This window comes from Melospiza georgiana, chromosome 6 (genome assembly GCF_028018845.1).
Source record: "Melospiza georgiana isolate bMelGeo1 chromosome 6, bMelGeo1.pri, whole genome shotgun sequence".
NCBI lineage: Eukaryota > Metazoa > Chordata > Aves > Passeriformes > Passerellidae > Melospiza > Melospiza georgiana.
In genome coordinates, this window is record NC_080435.1 from 11,445,011 (window position 1) to 11,463,806 (window position 18,796).

General features: G+C 44.5%; 1 protein-coding gene across 1 annotated transcript in view; it reads right to left on the minus strand.

Moving 5' to 3' along the window:
* Window positions 1-489: 489 nt before the first annotated feature.
* Window positions 490-18,796, minus strand: part of PRR5L (proline rich 5 like) — a 41,711-nt gene continuing 23,404 nt past the window's right edge. Inside the window, exons 5-9 of the mRNA XM_058025638.1 lie at window positions 15,302-15,359; window positions 12,254-12,345; window positions 8,774-8,914; window positions 6,989-7,109; window positions 490-3,365 (exon numbers count right to left, since the gene is read on the minus strand). Coding sequence (XP_057881621.1) covers window positions 3,040-3,365; window positions 6,989-7,109; window positions 8,774-8,914; window positions 12,254-12,345; window positions 15,302-15,359 — 738 coding nt within the window. The 3' untranslated portion in view covers window positions 490-3,039. The remainder of the gene's footprint in view (window positions 3,366-6,988; window positions 7,110-8,773; window positions 8,915-12,253; window positions 12,346-15,301; window positions 15,360-18,796) is intronic.

The window sequence follows — 18,796 nt, forward strand, 5'->3', positions numbered from 1 at the left end:
AGACAGATTCAGTGTGATGAGAAGTGGCTCAGTCTAGGTCATTATTGAAGTAGAAGGTAACAGACTCCAGGAGGTGGTGAGAGAAATTCCTTCTTTCTGTTCTGACAGCTCCTCCAGGAGGTTTTCTCAGGTTGGTGACCACAAGGGTAGGAAAGACCCACCCTGTGGCCCTGTCACGGCCATGTGACACGGTCAGCAACCACAGTGCAACCCAAATCAGAACCCTGTACCAAAATGCAAGTGTTTCTCATGCTGCAGCTCTGGCATGGGGACAGGGTCTTTGCTTACAGAGGACTGGAAGCTTCCTCAGCACTGCTCAGCACTGCCCCTCAGAGCTGCTCCCAGGGCCCTTCCAGGCCAGCCTCACCATGACACAGCTTTCCAGCCACCTTCAGGTTCACCCAGCCTGGAAAAGAAGAGCACTTGCAGAGGCTTGTGCAACCCCACGTGGCTGTAAATGTGGTGGTCATGACCATACACTCAGTGTGGTTTACAGAACAGGTTGTGTTTACTTCAGTTCACAAAGTAAAGCCACCAGCTTTAATTCTCCATAAAAACAAAACAATGGGGCAAGTGCATGATTCAGAGGGCTTGGTGCAAATTTTTGCAAAGTAACAGATACAAAACCAAAATAATTAAAATCATACATACATGTAAAACAAAAGAAATTCAAGTTAAAACCAGGACTAATTCCTATTAGCCCTAGAGATGATCCAAGAATATGTCAGGAAATAAATACATTGTTCTAGTTTTCACCATAAAAGAGGGTGCTGCTCTCTGATCTAAATGGTTTGGGTATTTACAGAAGGCAACTAGGCCACAGGAGAAACAGAAAGAAGAAAAGCATTCATGAGAGTGAACTGAAATGCTGCAGGGTGACCACTTCCCCACACACCTCGGTGTGACTAAGAGAAGACTCAGTCACAGCAAGGGCTGAAGAAATTAACTGTGAGCAGGACACCATCATCTGCCCCACGCTGGAGGGACTGTGCCAAGGGAGACCTGCATGGTGTGGCTGCCACCACAGAGATTCTGCAGCTCCACCACAATCCATGGCTGCCCTGGGGCACATGGCAGTAAGTTGGCCTGGTCAGGCCAATTTATGAACAAGAAAGAAATTTATCCTACAATCCACCTGAAGGGAATGCTGCTTAAAGGCACATCTCCCTGGCCTCTGCTGGATGTGGGTGCTCTGAGGAAGAGGAGGCAGCCAGCACCACTGAACTTCTTCTCCTGGCATGGAAAGCCCAGCTGCTGATCCATCCAATCACTGGGCCTTTCCCCAAAGGCCAAGAGCTCTGGTGACAGGAGGAAAAGAAGGCTCTTCCAAGTACCTCTCTCAACATTGCAAAGCACAGCAGACAAAGCAACACTCTAATTTACCAAGGCAGCCTGGCTTGTGCTCATAGCTAGTGTTTCTGATGCTTTACTGCCATATAATAACCAGCTCTCCTTTTGCTGCATGTGCTACTAATGCCAAATCCTGCCAGGTCAGAGCTCCAGTGCTCCAGTGCAGCCAGTGGGGCAGAAGATGTTTAATGCCTAACAGAAGCAAGGAAAATTCTGCAGTTAATGTCATAGCATGCAAAAAAACATCCCAGAGGCTCATCCTAACCTTCTGTTTCCTTGTCAAGTCACACTTATTTACCAAGTACCACTTGGAGTAGATTCAAGTGGTAGTTGTGTTGTGTCCATATTTTCAATGGGGTTTGACATTTAAGGCAGCACTGCAGTTCACCTCTAAGCCTATAATAACACTTGCAAATCTGCTTAGCACGACACCAGCAGAGCATCCCAGGGACAGCTGAAACAGATTGGCTCTGTCCCCACAGAAGCAGCACTGGGGTACCAAGTGATGCTACAAAGCAGACACTGCAGGCTGCAGTGCCTGACACAGACACCTGCAAACTGGACCCACTCCTAATCTTCACAACAAAAACAAAACCAAAGACTGCAAAGAGCCCTCACTTTATCTTAAAAGCAATACTGCACTGAGTCAGATACCACTGGAGGTCAGGAGCACTTCATGAATGCACTGAGCCAGGACTCCTTTCCACACCCACTGATTATCCTCGTTCTCATGAAATCCACAAGTGCTAAAAGTACTAGGGTAGACTCAGGATGAAATACTGATCATCACCTCCTGATCTGCAGTCACGATGGCCCAGTGCTGAGAAGCACCTTTACATATCCTACCCATTTGATTTTCTCCTTCATCTTAGCCCTATCACCACTGAAATTTTGAGAGCAAATTGATTCCAAATGCCAGGATGTTCAGCATATTTTGCACCCAATTTACACACCCCAGCCATCCTTTGCACCCAATTTATACCAGAAGCCCCAGGATATGACTGGAACCAAATAAACTACATATGAAGTACTCAGCTCAGATTCCACATATACTTGGTTCTCTTCAGGCCTGGGGAAAAAAGCAAGTCTGATCAATTCTGATTTGGACTTTTCATCCATGCCCATGGGAAGCAAAATGAAGGATCTTCTCTCACAAGCCACCTCAGCAGATCTTTCTGCAGGATGCAAATGGCTTCAACCCTGAGTTCAACTTTAAAAGAGAAATTAAGTGCTCAGCCTTCACCACGAAGCACCAGAAGCAAAGAGAACACTGAGCACAGAGGCCTCCGCTGCAGGGACAAAGAACAAAGAAGAAGCACAATTGGGAAAGAGGGAGAAAAGCAGAAAGAACTCAATTTGTATCATACCAAACAAAAACAACGAAAGGTGTCACCAAGAAGTTAATACTAATAGAGAGAGAAACCTTACAGAAGGCAGACTGTGCTGTTCAACAGCAAAACCTTTGCAGCCCTCAGTGGTCACCTGGGAGCAGCCTGGTATCTCCACCAGCAATGATCCCAGGCTGGCAAAAGAACCTATCTAGATACCATTCTCAGCCATACGAACCTTCGGGCCCATTTCAATGACACGAGCACAATTCCTATTTTTCTCCTCTTTCCCCAGCAGGGATGACACACCCCTTTGTCCAGCTCGGTGCACACAGTTCTCCGCCCCTCAGGCAGCCTCCTCCTAGCAGACAGAGGTGCAGTTGAGCTCGGCAGGGTCCTGCCTGCCGGCTGCGGGCGCCTCGGGGCCGTCGGCGATGCTGGGCTCGCTGGAGCATTGCCGGGGCCCGAAGCAGCTGGGCTGCAGCAGCAGGCACTTGTCAGGAGTGTCTTGCTCCTCCACCACCATCCCCGTGTGCATCATGGAGGCCATGGCCAGCAGCTGGAGGTCCGAGTGAGCGTTGGCCACCGTGTGCCGACGGATGCTCCCACACTTCTCCAGGTAGGCCTCGCCCTCCTGCTCCGTCAGCGGGGTCAGGGCCTTAGGGCAGGATCTGGAGTACCTTCTCTCTGGAAGGGAAAGAGGCAGCAGGAATGGTCAACAGCACACAAACAGAGAGCTGCCCACACTGCTGGGCTGGTCTCGGGGACAGAGAGAATTCAGCGTGCAGCTACAGAGTGCCCACTTCATTACCACTGGCAAGCAGTCAGGAGCTCACTAGTTCATACTGCTAGGTGTTGGGAAAGGAAATTTGCCTCTGCCCAGAGAGGAGAGACCTCCCATCCTGCTGCAGGGGCTGCTGCCTGCAAGAGAGGTGAGCCAAAATGTCACCAGTGCAGCCAAGGGACTCTCCTGAGCATCCTCAGAGTCTTCTCTTTTATCAAGGGGTGAAAACCAAGTAGGTAGTGAACCTCACATGGAGGGTCACTAAAATAAGTGACATTAAAGTGGCACAAGTCTCCAAAAAAACATTCAGTGTGGATTTGAATCGCCATGCCTGTCTCTGAAGAATTTCTCTCAGGACGTGCCATTAGCTGTTGTCAATGTGAAATTCCTGATGCATACATTACACTGTCTCTACATCTGCCTAGGAACAGGCTATTCTGTTGGCATTATCCCACCATATTTTTTAAAGATCATGCCAGAAAAAGGACATTTCATCCATTTTGCATCACATCTGTTTTGGAGGCTGGACACAGAAAACACCTAAGAGTGCACAGGAACAGTCCACAGCAGCCTGGGAAGAGGGGCACAAGGGAAAGGCAGGATTTGTGCTGAGGAGGAGAGGCAGTGGCACAGAATGCCTGGGTGTGGGCTGTACAGTCTGCTCAGCAAAATGTCAAGGAGGAAAATTGCCAGGTCTAAAGCACAGCCCCAAGGTGCAGTCCCCAGTGCAGTACCATGAAGCACATGTCAATTCTGACACTGAAAGCCTGAAGGAAGGCAGGGGTCAGAGTTTTGCCCTGGCTCACTGTAATCCCACCCCAGCAGGTTGAATCAGACACTGTTACTGTTCCCTGCTGGCTTCCACCTCCTGCAATGTTCCAGGTGGTTTTGGACACCTCCTGTGGGTCTATCCCTGCAGCAGCTGATGGAGCCATTCCCTATGTGTCCCTCTGTTTCTCACAAACTTCACTGAAGTGCAGGGTCTCATTTCATAGTCAGAAGCCTTTAAACCATATAAAAGGCTTCCAACCAAGACTGCAGAAGGATAAGAGTAACAAAACGCAAAGCACTCATCACTGAACGTTATAAAAGTTTTGGAAGCTTGTATCAGGAAGAAAAGCAAAAATCAAACTATTTGTTGCATGGAGGAACAGGCGAGCAGCCTTCACCCTGTTACTGCCAGGAATACATCAATTCAAAATGGTTCATTCACACTTATGAGTATACAAAAATCACTTCTGAGGCTGGTTACAGCAAATACATTCTTAGGTTTCATCTGCAGCCCAAGCCACAGCAAGCTGTAGTGTCAAAGGGTATTAGGATATTACTCTTTTGAGAAAAAAATGAGGTGAAATTAGTCTAAACTCTAAAAGTAAAGCAATGCATTTATTGCTTTACTTTTCCCCCTTTACTTTCTTGGCCACAAAAGAAAATCTCTTAAGGGAGTTGTTCTGCATAGCTTAACTAGAAACTTTATTTTTATTTTGGTGCCTTATGACCAGGAATATAAACTGGGAGGAGTTTTTCTGGGACTTTTTTGCAACCAATCTCAGATGAGCAGTGATGTGTGGCTGTTTTATCTTCTCTCCTATCCCCAATACAAACCCTGTTTCTTGGCCAGCTGGATCCCTTTGGCATACTGCATCCTTACCATGCAGGTTACGGCTAATTCACACAGGCAAAGCAAAAGGCAAAAAGCTAACAGACCAGATGGAAATGCTGCCATCTACAACTCCCCTCTGTGAGGGGTCCTGTCCCTTTCACATCTCTCTGCTTTAAATCAGCTTAAGAGACAGCAGCCTTGCAGGCTGAAGCCTTATGTAGAGTCCCAGCTGGGAGCAGACACCTTCAGTCACATTTCCCAACACTCATTTACCCTGAAGCTCCAGTCCAGAGGGCAGTCTGGCCTCCAGAGCAGCTGTGTACAATGCAAGCACACCCAAAGCCCAAGAGCCCCTCCCAAAAGCTACTGTGGGGAACCTACTAGGGTTCACCATCATTACAGGCTGCCCAGCCAGAGAAGAAACTGGTTCTGAGAAAGCAAAATGATGACTGAAAGAGGGAGAGGGAAGAGAAAGAAGTCTGATTACAAATGAAAAATAAGGAAGAGAAGCCCCCTCCATAGCAGCACTGTGAAAGTACCAAGATTATTTGTAGAAAAGTTCAGTTTTGCAGTCCCTGTCTTGTACTGCAAAAAGAAATTCCTTCTTTCCTCATGATCACCAAAGGGTGGAGCAAGAGTAAAAGGCCACCTTGGAAATATACACAAATAAATGACAGCTAAAAATCAAAGTAAGTTCAATTATTTTAAGGCATATAATCTTTACAAGGCCAGCTTGTGTAGGTTTTCTTTTTTTTTTTTTTTTAATGGCACAAATCTTGGTTCAGCTGGCAGAAATCCAGAATGGCTAGAAACTTCAGCACAGGTCAGGCAGCTGCCGTTCAAACAATCCCAGCATCATGCACTTGTCCATAAACAGCAAAGCAATCAAATATGTCAAAGTCCAACTTTTACAGGGGATTTTGGTCTGATTGAGCCCTAGGATCAGATCAGCTAATCCATGCTGAACTGTACAACCATGCTCACTTGCACAGAAGATATCTGATTGCCCAGCAACCACAAGAATAAAAATCTTGAGCCACAGTTTTCCTAAAGCAATGCCATGGGTTTATTACAGGCACAGACTGTCTGAGTTCCAATTAAGTTCTCCTACCACAAGACCATCTCTGCCCATACGCTGCTAAGTGTACTACAAGGCACCTTGTGGGTCTCCAGCTTGCTACAATTTTGCATCAAATCAAAGGCTAAAGGTAGTAAAAACAGAGGGAGACTAGAGCTTTCTTCACTTGTTCTATTTAAATTTCTTGACCATCAAATCAGTAACACTATGCTCATTAGCTGGCCAAGCTCTTCTGACTGGCCACACATGTGAGCAGAGCTCCTGCATCATGTGAAGAAGGTTCCCAGAATGATCATGCTCTTCCTTAAGCGAGGTGCCCATTCTCTCACCTGGATATGTTTATCCACACTTTAAACACAGAATTTTAATTTGGGGTTTTTTTTTAAACAGAATCCTCAGATGGAAGGAAGACTTTATGCAAAATCCCTGTCATCCCTCAGAATTGATATGCAACAGTTCAGCTGTTTGCAAAAGCTGATTGATTCAGCAGCTAAAGCAGGCTAGCAAGCAGGCAGCAAAGGACCAGGTCCCTCACTGGTGAAAGCAGTACACCAAGCATGGACAAAGGGGTTTTAGAATCCAGTCCATGTCCAGAGAGAGGGGAGACATTGTGGGGGTCTGGGTGCAGTGATAGGGCACTAATAGCTCATTAGGTCATGGACAAGAAAAAGTCTGTCACACAAACTTGTATCCAGAAACATTAATCAGGGCCTTTTCAGGGTGTTTTAGCCTTTGTTTTCTGTCTCTCATGGAGTCATGCACTGTTTCCTTTTCCAGCACCAATGCCTCCCGTCACCCAACCTGTGCACCCCAATAACAGCTCCAGTACAATGTGCATGTCTTACCAAGCAAGCTACCAGAGGAGCTGTGATCCTCACACAGACCTAAGAATGGTGATACCACCTGCTTGACCAGTTCTTCCAGCTGCAGATAGCCCTCAGTGGGACCAGTAGGCTCATGGACACTCTGAAAATCAAACACAAAAAGTCAAATTACCTTTAAAATATTTTGGAATAAAGCCTGGGGTCTGTCAATTCTCTGTGTGCTGGAATATCCCAACTGTGTCAGTGAAGCTTTTGGAGCTGATGGAGGTTTGGCTGCCTTTCAGGTCAACCTCCTTGTTGAAGTTACAGCCACGCCCTATGGCCATTGAGCAGACAGATCTTTTTTCTGAGCAAGTGACAGGAAGGTACAAAATGTGCTCACACTGAGGATGTGCACAGTGCACTGCAGCAGTGACATCATGCCAGGGTGGTTCTACCAGAAAACACCTCTTTGTAGAAAAGCCTTAACACACCCTGGGCAAAGCACTGCTCTTTCCCTAGGCAGGACTGCAGGCAAAGCACCCTCTGTGGCTCAGCTTACAGCTGTGAAGATGGTAGATAACACCAACCAATTTAACAGCAATTTCAGAAACCTTTCACACTTAACTTCCTGCAAAGCCTCAATAAGCTTTTTTCCTCAAATGTGTTGCTTTGAGATTCTCTTTGCTCTCAAGAGTCTTGTATTAAAAACATTCATGGAAACTGAGGTAGCACTTTAGTATCACCTGCTGTTCCAGTCTGGGTCACTGGAGCATCAGAACAGTGAGAGTTTGTACAGAACTACCAGCTAAGCCACTTTGCAATTTTGGTTGTGCCTCATAAAGTTTAATTCTCAGACACCCATTATGTTGGAGAAGAAATAAAAGTCACCAGGGTGTGTCGTATGTTGGAGGGAAGGGATGCCATCCAGAGAGACTTTGAAATGCTCAAGATATGGGCCTGTGCAAACCTCCTGATAATCAACAAGGTCAAATGAAAGGTCCTGCACATGGCTCAGAGGAAGGCTGGATGGAGCTCTGAACAGCCTGGTCTAGCGGAAGATGTCCCTGCCCATGGCAGGCAGGTTGGAACTGTATGATCCCCTCCAAGCCAAACCATTCTATGATTCTGTCAACTCTAACATGTAAGATGGCATTTTTCAGGACTGTCAGGCTGGGTAATATGAGAAAAAACCAAAATTGGCTGTATTTGACATGCTTGGAAAGTATTCTGTTGAGACCTGGAAAAAGGGGATAGTTACCACAGATGCTCTAGATCTCTTGGGAGAGGCCTTTGAAAGATGGCCTCTCATTTTGCCTGCTGCCAAAAGGTATTTCTCCTCTAATGGGCACTACTCAGCATCCCAGCCAGCCACGGTGCTGATGTCAAGCAACTAGAGCCACAGTCCATTCAAATTCCATTATCTGCTGTGATGGAGACTTGCCCTGTCCTTGCAAAGCTGAGAAATTATGAAAATTAGGGCACAAAGAGGCATTCAGACAAGCTAGAAGATGAAAATTTGTGTGAAAAAGGGAGTACTGACACTGTTCCTAGATGGGGAGGAGAGGTATCAAAAAAAAAAAAAAAAAAAAAAACCAACTCAACAAAACCCAGCTCTTTCAAGGCAACATCTTTACCTGTTCCCAGGAAAGCTCAAGGCATCCAAATTCAGCTCTCATTTTAACACTGACCACTCCCAAATAAGCACACATCACACCCCCTTCATCACACCCTCCACTCTCCCCACTTTTCCTCCAGTGTTTATATGATTTCAACGAGGTCAAGATACCCAAGTGAGTCAGATGAAGAAGAGCAGAGGTTCCCCACCTGCAGAATTAACAGCATCTGGACAATGGAAGCTGGAACCTTTGTCTGGACCAGGGGGAGGATTTCTTCCAACTTTACTTTTAGCAAGACCAAGTCTCTGAAGCCAAGAAGAGCAATCTGACGGATAGTCAACTCCTGACCCTAAAAAAACAAAGGCAAAATCCAAGCGTAGATAAAGGGATGTGTCAGCATCATACCAGCACACGGGCACACAGACAGGAGGGTTTATTCTGCCCACTGCTGCCGTGGCAGAACACCCCCAGTCATTCATGTTGAGGATTCATGATACTCTTTAAGTTCCTCCCTCTCAGTCTCACAAATTCTGAAGTGGGCACCATCTCATCTGTGGCACCACTAGGTTTGGAGCAAAGCCAGAAATGGGCCTGTAGTTCACCAAATGACTATGTATGTATTCATAAGCCCACTTGCCATCCAATTTGTTCACAAAAAACCCCAGGCTGGATGTAGCTTGTGCTTCTGGCACTTGGAGAAAAAGCACACAAGGTTTTGTAGGGAATGATGTTGTTTCAGAATATTTCTTAACTAAACCTATCTCTGATCTATACTGTACCCTCCTTTTGCTCAACATCTGCACTTGCTGATATGACAAAAATCTGCAAGTAATTCCATTACAGATTTTAGGATTTAGCCAGGAGCAAAGCTAGCAAGACTGCTTGAACCAAACATAATTTTAAAAAGCAACAGCTTTAATATCGTCTGCAAGGCATTCCTATTTTACATCAACAACACAAGTGAGCAGGCATAACAGATGATATAACATTTCTCAACATTTTTAAACACAGTCTAACTCCATTTGGCATTCTGGTGTTACCACCTTCCCTCTGCTATGTTTAATATCTGCATGACTTTCTCTTGCCCCAGTGCAACTCAGCAGCAGAAATTTTTCTCCCAGCTCTGCCTAGCACTTTCCAGCCTGAAAAGTTTGCTTTGTTCTTCTCAGTATGTTAATCTCTGCCCCATGGTCTGCTTGGGAATCATTTTATGATCTCCATAACACACTCATAACATAGCAAATATCTAGCACTCATAACATAGCAAATACTTAGCTAGAAGAAATTAACAGCAGGTAATCATTAATTCATAACAGGCTGCAGGTCATAATTAACAGCATTATCAATATGTAAATATGAATTAAAACCAATAGTATGGAGGGGACCTTGGCCATAAAAAATGCAGTTTGCTGTTTTAAACCATCACTGTGTAGGGAAAAAAAGTGCAGGAAAGACCAGTACCTATCTTGAAACTACATCTCAGCAGCTGCAAACTTTTTATTTATATTATGCAGTTTAGTCCCATTAACTTCATACCCCATTTCAAAATGCAAATATGTTTCTGTGCCAAGCAAAACAAGACTTGCTATTCTTTTTTCCACACCAATAGTCACATCAACAGCTGCAACTCTACGAAAGCCAGTGAGTGACCTGTTTACATAGTTTCCCTCTGTACAGCAATTTAACCAACTTGGCTGCTTAAAGGTCATACTTCTGCAAGAGCTATGAGCCTTGGGGTTAAACTTAGCTGAGATAGCAGCCACACGAGGCTGGTGTGAGTTACTACCTTTGGTAACATACACTCACACTTGTGGCTGACTCAGTTTCATTCTGAATGGGTAATTGCTGGGATCACAGAAGAGCACAACTAAAAAATCCTGCTGGTATTTGCAGGAAAGGATAGGGAATCAAGAACAAATTGACTTTCCCATCTACCAGAGCAGTGTACAAAGAACTGCAGCGTGATGGAAGGCACTCGCTGGATGAGCTCTCCTCAATGTTGTGACACACCACATAAGGGGTCCCATACAGTTCCCTTTTTCTAGGAAAAGCCCAATCTTGTTATTAGGACACTGGCCTGGCATAAGAGCAACTTCTATTTCTTGCTGCACCAGCAATTCTCTCTGTGGTAGCCCAGAGCAGCTCACTCTGAGTTAAATTCTTGGATGTATTTAGGCAGCTTAACCCATCCATACATACCGTGTAGTACTTAGGTGCCTACAAAGCTTTAAATATCCTGCCTGTTTACCTTTCAGTTCCTCATTCAGAAAGTGGCAATACTTCCCAAACTTTACAGCTTCGCTGATATATTTTGAGTGACTCAGATATTGCAACAAGACAAATACAGCTAAACAATTATGCTTTCAAAGAATCTCAACGTCCCATAGTCATCCTTTCACCACTAAGTTAATTCCAAAAGCTTTACCCACAGTGTTGTAACTTCTGTCCCATTTTTCATCACAGACATTTAATAGCAGGGCAGTAGATTTTTCTGTTAAGTGGCAGAATTATTAGCATCAGTGGATATGACACAGTCAGCTCAACTGTTTCCACAGTACACAGGTAGCTGCAGTGCAGAGAAACCCCTGCCTAAACAGGTCACTCCCTCACTGAGAGTCAGCTGCAAAACGAGAGAAGGGGAGGGTATTATAGTTGCACAGTTTTACCTGTCAAACACCTACCTTCAAGCATCTGGAGCAAGGAAAGAACAAAAATAAACACAGCAGAAAGGTTAGTGTCTGTCTTTGTAGAAGTCCTTTCTCTTTTAGGAAATGCCAGCTTTAATAGGATTAGAGGAAAAGGGCAAGCTTTGAGCTTTACCTGCTGCCTTTCAAATAATACAAGTGAAAAATAATTTGAAAAGGCTCTGGAAATAATGTCTTCCAGAAGAGGCAAAAGTCAGGGGGAGGAGGCTAGCATTTCCAAGAACGTCATTCTCCACATGAGGTACATTTTTCTTTTTCTCTGATGGCAGAAATGTCAAAATGGGCTGGGGAGGTAATTAGACTGCTCATATAGAAGCTCTGAGTAAAACTACATTAAAAATGATACAGCTCAACACTTCTGATGGGATACTCAGCCTTCAAAATACCCAGTGTAAAAGGTTTTACATAAAGTGTTCATTCTTCCTCTACCCATAGACTTACATGTCCCCTTACTGAAGCTTCAAAAACCTGAGGATTTCCCAAAGGCACAAATGGGATATAAGCCCTTCAAAAGTCATTAGGGTGAGTTAATCACTGAGCTAGTCTTCAGATTTATACCTCTAAGACAAGCTGTCAGTGTTGTCATCTGCACCAACAGCCACAGCTATTTAAAAAAGAAGGAATTATTTAAAATTATTTAAAAATTATTTAAAAAAGAAGGAATGATAAATACAAATAGCCCAGAGCTTCAGTCTAGACAAGGCACAGTCCAACAGTTTCAGTGTGCAAGCTAAGCTAAGCACAGAGAGTAGACAATTGGAAATAAATTCAGCCCAAAATATTGTGCTTGTGCAGTAGATTTTAGCAGCCCTTCTTATAGTTAATACTTGGATAAACTCTACTTTCTCCAAGATTTAGTTTAAAGGTTTTGACGTATATTTAGCCACTGGCCAAACAGTGCTGCTGCCAGAGAAGTTATAACCTGCCATTAGCAAGCATTGCAGTCACTTTGCTTCACCTGAGTGAACTGTAATTAGGATTACCTGGACTGGGTAGAATATTGCCTGGAGTGTAGGAAGAGTCTCTGTAAAATAGTGATCCCAGATTTCAGACAGAACATCAATGCGATCCTCACCTATGAAAACAGAGATCAGAGTAAGAGCTTCAGTGACAGAGACACTAAAAGCAAGTTGGATTTTCCAAGTACTCCCTAATTCCCCAGGCAAGGGACTTCATTTCTGCAGTTTCTGCCCAAAACTGGACATCACCCAGCTAAGCTTCCCCTTAACCAACAGAGACACAAGGCTGTCTGTGCAAACATGACATCATTTGTCTGTGCAAAACATGAGACCAATGCAAACAAAAGAGTGGAGCCCCTCTGGAACCAGAGGCTTTAACTGCACAGCCCAGGATTGTGCAATGGCAGAGTTCACAGTTAACATGCTCAACTAGCCCAGGAGAGACCACACAAAACTAGCTGAATCTGAGAACCAACAGGTCAGGGCCAACATCAGCTGATCTCCAACATCATCCTGCAACAAGGTCAGGGAGAGCATTTGGAAGAGCTGAGCCCCCTCCAGCATCCACTCAGCACCAAGCAGCAGTCAGGTACCTGTCAGGGATCCCAACAAAGGTACTAATGACAAATAAGGCACTTGTGAAGGTTCCCAAATGAAATCCATTTGTGGCCAACCCTTATATGACTAATTCAAACATCCCCAAGTGTAACTGGGTACTTAAAACCAAGGCAGACTAAGCTGTGAATCTTGGGATTCCCATAACAGGAATACAGTTGTGATCAAATTATGCTCATAGGTCTGACTTACAGAGCTGGGCACTCCTCAGCATATGGGCCCAAAGCCTCTCAGTTTTTTAGCTTAAGGTTTGCAATGTTTATTTCAAGTTTAAGAGGAATCCCTGGAATCTCAGGTGCAAACAGACTCAGGGTTAAAACCCCAAGCTTCTGACAAAAGGATTTTCCAGGATACCTCTCAGGACCTCAGAGGCAGTCTAGACTCAAGGAGCAGTAATGGAAGATGGTCACTCATGACAGGTTTGAGGGCTCATCCTCAAGGTCACTAAAGGCCCAACATGAGGAACTGGAATACATGTAAAATTGCAACTCAAAGGACCTTATGACTCTGTACTGAAGTGCTTTCCTCATCTGCAGACTTCCACACAGACTTTCACTCTGCTTGCCCAGTTTGTGCTGCTTAGGACACAGCGAGAGAGCAGAGAGCCAGCAGGACCAGATCCTGCAGACATTTCCCTCTGAGCAGAGAGCCTGCCCACTAGCAACCACAGAAAATTTCAGAGATGCCTCACTGTGTCAGGTATGACTATGGCTTCAAATCTGGAACTGCAGGCAGACAAGAAATGACCCGAAACCCCCCCAACAGCCTCCCATTACCACAACAGCCAAGTGCAAGCGAAAAAGACAACAGGAAACAGATTAATTGAATGTTTAAAATTTCCCTCCTCTGCCTCCTACCCAGGACTACAATGCTTTGCTGTCTGGAGACACAATGAAATGTCAGAGATCACTTCTCCTTCTGAAGGGGAAGCAGGAATGGTTTGTTTCTTCAAGAAATCATAAATCCTGCGGGCATTGAAAGAGATTCTGACAGATTGTATAAAGAAAAATCACGTTAAAGAGGGTGTGATTGAAAAATAGACTCAGATGAAACATTGCCATGCCCTGCAGCCACTCTGTCTGGGTGCAGGGCAGTGTAAGTTTTCCAGGAAGACAGAACTAACCAAGAAGCATGTACAAGAAATCCTCATTGCTGTGACCACAAGACCTGCAACAAGCCCACACATTATAAAAGAAAGGTGCCCATGAGTCATCTCCTGCAGTGATGCCAGCCTGCACAGTGAACTGGCTCCAGTGTCACTTCAAGCTAGGGACAGAAAAATGAGGCATAGAAGGTGTTTTGCTGTCTGCCTGGGAAACTTCATCTGACCCAAACTACCTGAGCACCTGCAAAACCCTCTTGGGCAGCTCTGAGCTTATTACAGAGTCAAGCTCAATTTTCATAATGCTAAAGCAGACCCTGGAATAGTTTTATATGAGTACAGAAACCAAAGTCTCTGGTAAGCTGCGCAGCATTCATTCTGAAGAGCTGGCAGTGGCAGGGCAGGTACCCACATTTAGAAATGCAGGAGTCTGCCTTTTTTCCACATCTTGGAAAATACAGGAGTCTGCCCTTTTTCCTCCCTCACAGGGTCAATGCTGAGGAAGCACACCCCAAGCAGGAGGCTGGCAACCCCTTTACTCCTTTGGGGCTCAAATCCTACAGCCTGCCAGCTGGGTGAGGTCACTTGGTGAAGACTGGTGCAGAGGAATCCAGGCCCAGCAATGACGTGAGATTATAAGCATCTTTTGGCATTTAATGACCCACATACAACACTCTGGTGATTAGCAAGAAATCTTCCCTGCAGGCTAAAAAACTGGGTCAAACCAAACAGCAGCTTGGTTTTGAATAAAGATGTGCTGGCTTCACTTGAGCACACAGTTTCTGAATGTGAGCAGCTCCCCACAGGTCCAGCACTGAGTGGCCACACCACACTTGCCTTGGCCCACAGGCTCTGCAGCAGTAGTTTGAACACAGCTCCATGCGTGATCGACTTCTTTCCTGAAGGATTTCATTCTCACCCAATAAGACTGTTCTTTTCTTTAAATTTACACAAGGAATGATAGCTCAGCTCTCAAAGGCATGACAGAGAAACCAAAATAATGCTTACATCAAGCTGCAAATCACATTGAGAAGTGAAAGGCAGAAGGCAGCTCCAAGCAGTTTCACAACAGGATCCATGTCCAGACCAGAGCTGCCATGAGCCCAGGTACAGCTGCCACATGAGAGCCACGTTGCTGCTTTTGTGGTGCAATTTTGGCTGGTGGGAGCATCGTGGCTCTGGGGCAATTCAAACAGCCCTCCCTCTCTTCAGCCTCACAGGGCTCCCAAGGGGCTGTGTGACACCCCAGGACAGCACCAGACAGGGCTGTTTGCTTTCCAGACATGCAAATCATCTCATCTGACCAAACATCAAAGCACAACTCCCTTCCAGAACAGGTTTCCTACTATACTTACCTTCACACAGCTTGACCTTCTCCTCCACGAACAGCAAACCTTTCGCAAGGAGCTGGTTCTGCCAAGGGAAAAGAGAGATATGCATTTGCTTTTATTTATTATAATGAACATGGAAGAATTCACTTTTGTCAGATACTACCCACTCTGCATGCATTAATCTTAAGATTAGTCATGTTGCAGTGACTTCTTCCAGCACTGGTCTCAGTGTGAGTGCTAGGCATTCCTTAACCCCTTCTTGTTCAGCTAGACATGAGAATGCAACAGAAGAGAATGAAACATCTCCCAGAAATGGAAAGGGTCACAGGGAGGGAGTCAAGAAAATAAAATAGTTCTTACCATAATGGTGCACCCACATAAGCTATAACTCAATTACAGGATGGAGGTGATCAAAGAGTCAAATGCTATGAAAATGTCCCACTCTTTTCTTCTTTTCTGCACTTGCTTTTTGCACTTGCTTGTCTAACTGCACAGCAGGCCAAGTTCAGCTCCCTGACATCCACTTCTCTATTCCTACCTACTGTCTTTCCACGAGGCCATTCTTTTTGTATTGAGAAGTTGGATCATCTCAGTGTGCAGTGTCAAGCTGCAGAAGTGGCAGGACCTGGTCTTTCTAGATAAACTTAACACTCATGGACCAGACAGATCAAGACATCAATAAGCCTGTTTGCAGTTCAGGACATCCAAATACCTGATTAGCTTTTGGTTCCAACTTCCCCAAACAGAAGAATGGTGCAAAAACAACAGCTATCTTTTTGTTCTCCCGACAGCACCAGGTGAATCAGGTATTCTGAAAAGCTTTGAGAATGCCAGAGAAAGGCACTGCAATCCCACATAACACACTATTACTGCATCCTAAAAAAAGGTACAGAGATCACATTGACAGAGAACATAGGCCTTCTGCCTCTCTGAAAGGATTCAGTATCAGGGTAGCCCACAACTGTCAGAGATGACTCCCCCACTGTTCAGTCTCTGGTTTTAATGGGAACCAGGTCAAGACTGCACTTTTGAACCTTCCACCAGCCAAGGAGCACGGCACATCCCTGTCATTCCCAGTGCACACTGCTGTTACCCCACTGCCTGGACACCACCACAGCCTCCTGATGAGCTGCCTTAGTGCATCCTGCCCCGGTGCTCCTGCTCTGCATTGGAAACCTGCCTCTGGAGCCACACACCAGCCTGGCTCACCCTGACACGGAGACAGGCATCTGTGGAACACCCCAAGCCAAGAGAGCAGCACACCTCTGCATCCTCCCTTCAACAGGAAGCTATCACAAAGCTGGGTATAAAAAGAGGAAACAATCCTCTGTGACATTCTCAGGCTGGGAGATGTTTTTCGCTTGGGCAATGACAACAGGAATTAACAAGCTGGATAAATATGGTCACATAATGAAAAAAACCTACAACATTTCCAAACATTAGCAATGAGTGGAAGGTGACAGTTTTATGAAGATCCTCTAGCAGAAATATGGGTTTTGGAGGGAAATACTAAGTTACCAGGCTGTCCATTCAAGTTTTAAATTTGTTCAACAGAAATAAATGGCTACACATAAACTGATCTCGACAACAACAAAAAAACTTTCCAGGAGAAACCAACAGTATGAAAAAGGAGGGAGAAAGAAATCTGTAATGAAGAAAACCATAAGGGGAAAAAAGTGAAACCCACTTACACTAGAAATATTTTTCTGCTTGAACAACAGATGTTGGAGTGATATGGCATGTTAATCCTGCTTTCCGTTCATTAAAAATAGTACTGAACTTCTTTATTTTTCAACCTGTAGCTCAAGGCAATTCTCATATACTGCAGGGGAAATTTACAGCTGGTCTTTAATACTGTTTTAGTTTAAACTACTTTGTAATATAAAGGTGTGTATATATATACACGCATATGAGGATGTGATTCTTATTTTCTTGTGTTTCTCTCAAGAAATATGAATTCCTTCTCTATCTGCCGTAGAACATTAGATTTAATTTTACATATGTTTCTCGCTCTGGATACAATTTTCCAGATACTTTGCCTAAAAGTTAATATTATTGATATTTTTTGCTTCCAGGGAGGATTGTTTTTTCTTTTGCAACTATGTCAGCAACCAAAGAACACATTTGTACATGCTAGTGAACAGCACAGCTGTATCTATTGCAAAATAGATATATTAATCATTACTCTGTGGTAACAAATTTATAATGCCCCTATGAATGTATTTTAGCAATTCCATGTGCTAAAGAGATTGCATAATCTCACTCGAAGGATTTCCTTAAAAAAGAGATTAGGGCTATATAGTTACTGTAGTTACTGCAGACTTTTCACTTATCCTCTCAGATTTTTCCTTTTCCTTGGAAGAGACTTAAAAAAAAAAAAAAAGTAAAATCAACCCACACTTTATTTCCCTTCTCCCTGTCCTGAAAATATCTGGCAATATTTCTTCTCCTTCTCTTCTGCAAGAAGTCACAGGCTTAGAAACTGATTCAATCCAAGCATTAATCCCTCAGGGCAAGCCAGACAGGCAAATCGTCATTACCAAACCCCACAGGCTCTGCTGACAAATCAATACAAGCTACTCCAGCTGCAGTGGAGGTCTGTTTCAGACCTGGTCTAGATTACAAGTCTCATTTTGCTGCTGCATCCCTGCTTGCCAGAAGCACACAGCTAAGAGGAAAAATAAATCTTCTATTTAAAGCGAGACCAGATAAAGACTCATACCAAGTAACCTTGAAAGGTACATTTATATGAAAAAGTTCAGCTGCCACCTTCCATCTCTTTGCAATTACAGCTGAACAGGGATGGGAGCTTGGGGGAGCAGATTCCCTTCCCTCCCCAAATGAGCTTTTCCTGGTTTCCAGGGTGTTTTCCTCACCCTCTGCTGGGACACCATGGGATGCTGTATGCTCACTGAGGGAGGCACAAACCTGCCTTTACTCTTTGCTACTCTGCTGTGCAGAGAAACAAAGTCCCAACTTCAAAACATGTACGTGCAGTTGAGAAATCTGGAGAGAGATTTTGCAGCAGATAGAAGTCACCTTGTGAAATCTCACAGCCTGATTCCTTCTCTGAGAGCAGTAAACCAAAATAGCTGACTCAGATACACCAGTAAGAAGGGCAGCTAAAAGAAAGCTCTCAAGTAAATTTTTAAATGTCTTAAGTTTTTAAAGACAGGATTCAAAGTGAAAATAATCAGTTTTCATTTGTTCCTCAGTAAAGAGAGTCTCACAACATATCTGTGATTGCTACTCCTTAAAGTAAGTCATCCTCAAACCATTTGGAATAAAAAAAAAATTTGAAGGCAGTCAGCCACCACCTTATAAAACCCACACACTTTCCTGATAATTCCTTCCTTTTTTCTGGCACAGATATTTTCCTCTTTCCCTTCCCTGTTAGAGAAATTGAGGCAAATTCCTCCATGCGTGCCCAATGGAGTAATACCAGTGCCACCATCCTCCCAGAAGGTGAAAGCTGTCCCAGGCACAACAGCTGGGGCTCCTCTCTCAAAGCAGCAGAGC